The sequence below is a fragment of the Trichechus manatus genome, unplaced genomic scaffold (genome assembly GCF_000243295.1).
Source record: "Trichechus manatus latirostris isolate Lorelei unplaced genomic scaffold, TriManLat1.0 scaffold00028, whole genome shotgun sequence".
In the NCBI taxonomy this organism is placed as follows: domain Eukaryota; kingdom Metazoa; phylum Chordata; class Mammalia; order Sirenia; family Trichechidae; genus Trichechus; species Trichechus manatus.
In genome coordinates, this window is record NW_004443964.1 from 780,501 (window position 1) to 786,090 (window position 5,590).

At 51.6% G+C, this 5,590-nt stretch overlaps 1 protein-coding gene across 1 annotated transcript; it reads right to left on the reverse strand.

Annotated features, from left to right (window-relative positions):
* Positions 1 to 544: 544 nt before the first annotated feature.
* Positions 545 to 1,615, reverse strand: TEX19 (testis expressed 19). The gene is given in 1 exon segment (XM_023729122.1): positions 545 to 1,615. A coding segment is annotated over 1 exon segment (1,071 nt).
* Between the last annotated feature and the right edge of the window lie 3,975 nt (positions 1,616 to 5,590).

The following is a 5,590-nucleotide window of genomic DNA, read 5'->3' on the forward strand; positions in this document are numbered from 1 at the left end:
GAACTCTGGGACTTTATTTAGTTAAAACGACATACAAGGCAACGGGAACTTAACAGTCAAACTGCATAACATAGCCGACATCTGAAACCAAGTCTCCTCCCTCTGTGGACCCGGAATCTCAGTGCAGCTGACAGGGTCCTGGGGAGCCCCCAGACCGTCTGGACAGAGGCGAGCACACGTCCACATGGCCCCCAGAGTCTGGTGTGTTCCAGGGAGTGTGCATTGCACACGGGCCTGGGCAGGGCTGGGGCACAGTTCCACGACCTGCTTGCCACTTAACGCTCGAGCTTAGGAACTGTTCCTGGTCAGCATCACATTTCTAACTCTGACAGTCGAAGGGTAAGAGCGTCTCTCTGTTATTGATGTTTGTGTCACTTCCTGGGGGGCCGGAGGTGCCTGTTCCCGAGCCCCTGGGTGGCCGCCATTCTTCCTCATCCTTTGCCAATTGATCCCCTGGCTACAGGTGGAGGGGCGGTGGCCAGCCCTCCCCAGTTACTATGTCCTGGGGCAGCCAGGGTACCGTGGCCACCTGAGCCTCTGCCCCTCAGTTCTGGGGCCCCGGGCTGAGGGGCTGGACACAGGGCAGCTCCTCCAGGGTCGAGACTCCAGCGGCAGCCAGCTTCTCCCCAGGCCCGCTGCCCCAGGTCTCAGTGGTGCTGGGCTCCTGTCCTTGTGTAGAGGATGTTGGCCTAGACGCCGAGTCCCCCTGCTCGGGCTCCCTATTGGCCAAGGGCGAATAGGACAGGATGGTGAATCCCTGCTTCAGCAGGGCCATGTCCGCGGGCACCAGCTCTTCATTCTGCCCTGCGAAGGAAGATTCCGGAATGCTCAGCTTCCACCGGTGCAGGTCCTGTTGCTGGAGTGCATCCTGAAGCCTCACCAACCACAGCTCCTTGGGCTCTAGCAGCAGTTTCCAGCCCTGGCTTGGGGTTCGCAGGGCCCGGTAGGGTGCCATCTTGCGGAGGTAGATGGCGTCGAAGCAGCCCACCATGGCGATGACTTGCAGGTCCAGTAACCAGGCCTCGGCCTTAGCAGGGTCCAGGGCCTGGGCACAGCCCAGCTCCAGCACCACGGGCTCCCCCGGGGGCAGATCCGCTTTCAGGGAGCTCTGCTATGGGGGAGGGAGGCTCGGCCAGTGCGGGCAGGCAGGAGGTATCTCAAGTCTCCAGGGGAGCCCCTGAGTCCAGTTGGCGTCTTCCGGGCCCAGGGCCAGAGGCACTGCATCCTGAGGCAACAGCTCGGTGGGCACAAAGTGGAAGTACATGTCCAACTCCTCCAACTCCTCCAACTCCTCTGGGGCTGGCGCCGAGGCTCCAGGGCCCCCATCCCCAGAGCCTCCCTCTGCAAACTGCCCTTGGCCCTGCCCCCAGCTTGGCCCCACCCCCAGGTGTCCCTCCTGCTCAGGACCTTCCTCCGTGAACTCCATTGGTTCAGAGTCCCAGTCTTCAGCTCCCCAGTCCTCCAGCTCCAGCAACCCTCTGAGGTCCAGCAAGGCGGAGTTGAAGCACGTGAAGCAGACCTGCAGATGGGGGCCATGCTGAAGCTGATAAACCCAAGACTGGTGCAGGTAGGACAAGCCCTCCAACAGGTAAGGCATGCTGACTGGGGGGCACATGGCCACACCGCCTGCCTCCTACCAGGGCTTGCCGGGATCTAGCTGGTGGGACCCACAGGCGCTGGGGGCCAGTGAGATGTCGGGGAGGAAGAGGAGGAAAGGGAGGAGAAAAAGGTGTGTCTCGTTGGGGGAATTGGGTTTGGAGTGGGTGACCTGGGTCCCAATTCAATGTGGACCTGCAGAAATTGGGAACGGAACTTCTGGAAATTTCTTCAGCTCCTTTGATAGCTCTGTTCTCTGGGAAGGAAAAGAAAGAAGTGAGTGTAGCGCCCCCTAGCAGCTGGGAGTGGATTTTGCTCCAAGAGCAGGAAGAAGTGGGGGCTGTGGGGGTCAGACCCTTTAGAGCTGAAGTCCTGCACAAGTTAACTGTAACGGGGCCTGTGCGTTCACACAGCCCCCCAGCCTCCCTTGGGTCTCATCACACCCCGACTCCCGGCCTCAGGGACCCCAATACCCTGTCAGCCTGACAGAACCTGACGGAACTCCATTCCTGGATTAGACCCACCTGAGCTGACCCAGGATGAAGACAGGCGGACAAAGTGGGTGCCTCAGGCTAAACCCACCCCCACCCCGGGCAGGGTCCCTAAGACCCCCCTCAGTCTGAGGGACTTTGGCTGAGACTCTGGGCTCTCACAAGAACAGACAGCAGGAGGTCCTACCGTGGGCCGCCTGGGGAAAGAAGGACCCTGAGCCCGCCCAGAAATATAAAGGGCCATTTCCCATGGTGCTCTGGGCTCATCTGCATATCATCTCCCATGATCCTCAGCCCGGGCAGGAAGTGAAAGTGCTGAGTCATCCACCCCCTCCTGCCGCCAGGTCCTGAGCGTCAGCCTCCATCTGCCCAGCCTTCAATATGTTGTTATATTGATATTTTGTTAATATTTTGTTTGGCTAAGCTGAAGAATGGGTCTGTTGCTGTTTTAATCTGCTTTTTTTGGAATTCTCACGTAGAATTTGTGACCTAAACCCCTCCCACATGACCAGCCACAAACAGCAAACTGTGTTTTTAATCAGTTGGAACACTGAAACCTAGACACCCTGCCCTACGTTTCCAATCCACTTAAAAGCAACATAATAAGGCATTTTCTTAAAACTTAGAGACTCCTAACTTTATTGGCCTGTGTTTCTAAAGAATACAGCTTGGAAAGATGTTTATCTTTCCTCTGGTCCTTCCCATCCTGGGGCCTTGGATGACCCCGGTCACACGTCCTGTCCCTCTGTGGTTCTTCATAGGATTCCTTCCTTGTGTCTTCTGGTGAAAATTCTTTATGAATTTTGGAGACTGGTCATTTGTCCATTATTTACATTTTAAACATATTTTTTCCTTTTGTGGTTCATCTTTTCACTTTGTGTAGAGGCTTTTACGTAAGGCCAAACGTAGCAATCTTCTCTTTCAAGAAATCTTTTTGATTTTGTAAGAACATCTTCAGTACCCAGTACGACAATGTAAGCTTGCTACTTTTTCTCCTTATTCTTTCATATTTTTATTTGTTTGCTTCTCTTTTTCATTTTTTATTCATATAGGAAGTTGCTTGGTTAGTAATATAATATAAGAATGGAGAAATGATTTGCCAAATCGGTCGGGTCAGCAGCTCTTCCTTCCACACTTCCATGGACCGTGCTGTGGACACTTCCTCTTCAGTGTTGACAAGGGTCCCAGAGTGAAGGAAGCTGTGTCTGGGCTCCTGCTTAGCAGCTGGGCCTGGACTGGGCAGTGCTTCAGGAGAGACAGCAAAGGTCCTGGGTATAGTGGTTCCCAAATTTGGCTACGCATTAAAATTCTCTTGGGATCTTTGCAAAGTCCTAACGCCCATGTCCTAGCATGTGGCAGACACACTTAAGGAGACCCCAGGGAGCCCCACCTTTATCTTCCCCACCACTTGATTGGGTAGAACCTCTGACTTGTTTCTAACCAATAGGATTGGCAAAGATGATGGGTGTCCCTCCCGTGAATACATCATTTTATGTAAACATGCATTATTATATATATTTTGTATGCATATTGTATATTTTGTATACACATATACATTACATATATATTTTACTTACAGAGACACATAGTTGTATGTATGCATACAGACATACTCAGAGCCGACTCGCTCAGCTCTCTCCCACTGGCCTTGAGAAGCATCTGCCGCTGTGCTGGGAACTGCCCATGGAGCAGCCATGTGGCCGGGAGCTGCGAGCACCTCTAGGACCCGAGGGCAGCCTTTAGCCAACAGCCAGTAGAAGCCGCGACCCTCACTCCTACAACCACAAGGAAGTTTCCAGATGAGAACTCAGCCAGCTGACACTGATCCCAGCAGTGTGAGACCCTGAGCAGCAGACCCAGCCAAGCCATGTCCCAATTCCTAACCCACGAAACTGAGATAATAAACCTGTGTGGTTTTAAGCCTCTAAGTTTCGTTATGCAGCAATAGAAAACTAGTATGTCCTCACACCAGTGTGTCAGAGTTCTTGGGGTGGGATCAGGCCTCTGTGTTTCTTAAACTCCCACGCACTTTCAATACTCGGGACAGTTTGAGAATCAGTGGATAAGGTTAGAAATTTAAACAGAGGGAGCCCCCGTAAACCTCCTCTTAGTCTAATCGATACCCAAGCCAGTCTCCACAAGGACCCCCAAATACACATGGCACACCCAACCACACGAACCGCGACCCTATGGCCCAGACCCCTCCCACGTGACCAGCCATGAACAGCAAAGTGTGTTTTTAATCAGCTGGAACATTTACACCTGGGAAAAGACACTCTGCCCTATGTTCCCAATCCGCTTAAAAGCAAACAACATAATAAGGTGTTTTCTTACAACTTAGAGACTCATAACTGTATTGGCCTGTGTTTCTAAAGAGTACAGCTTGGAAAAATGTTAAGTTTATGCCCGGAACAGTTTGAAAATTCAAACGCAATACTTAACAAAGAGAGCAGCTCGCTGCCCCCCATAATTCCACCTCCATGTCGGGTCTGAAATGGGAAGTGATGTCCCTCCAGCCCCTGGGTCATCACACAACGGTCCCCACCTTCACGGATGCCAACCATACGGGGAGAGGACAGAAGCCGGGCCACCTCCCTGCTCCATGACCGGGACTGGAGGGGGTTGCTTCTCCCCATCAGGTGGGGATTTGAGAGCTTGTCCCATGATTTGGCTCATGTGCAGATCCCCAGATCCGTCCCCAACATGAAAAGTGATGCTGCTGGGTCTGCAGACACACCCTCATTCCTTTTGTCCTCAGTATCAGGACAGCAGCTTCCCTCCCACTGCAGAAGAGCGCCCCAGCTCCCCAGCCTGCTGTCTCCTGATTCTGTCCTGTTTTCCCTTGTTGCCTCTTTGATGGGAGGAAACAGCACCTCACTGTCCGTGCCGTCTGCGTTCCCTGAATTGCAGAAGTTTAACTATGTGTCTCTCCTACGGCTACTTATTTTCTTAGTTTGCTGAGAGTTTTTTTTTTTTTTTTTTTTTTAAATAAATCATGAATATGTGTTGAATTTTGCCTACTGTGTTTTCTGCACCTATTGAGGTGATCATATATAGTTTTTCCTTTATTCTGTTAATATGATGATTTCTGTTGACTGATTTTAAAATATTAAACCAACCTTGCTTTCCTAGGATACAGCCTTACTTGGTTATGGCATATTTTATATATATATATATATATATATATATATATGTTATTGGATTTAATTGGCTAATACATTGTAAAGAATTTTGCAGCTATGTTCATGTGTTTATGAGGGATATTAGTCTTTCATTTGCTTTTCTGATGATGTCTTTGTCTGCCTTTGGTATCACCATAATTCTGTCCTCTTAGCATGAGCTGAGACATGTTCTCTCCTCTCCCATGTCCCCAGGTCTCCTGCTCCTCCCAGCCACCCAAGACCACTGTGCTGGCTTGGGGCCATCCATGTACCGGGTGCTGCCCCACCCCCAGAGGCCTGGCAGACAGGTTCTGGTGGACCTCATCTCATGGGGTCTCACCC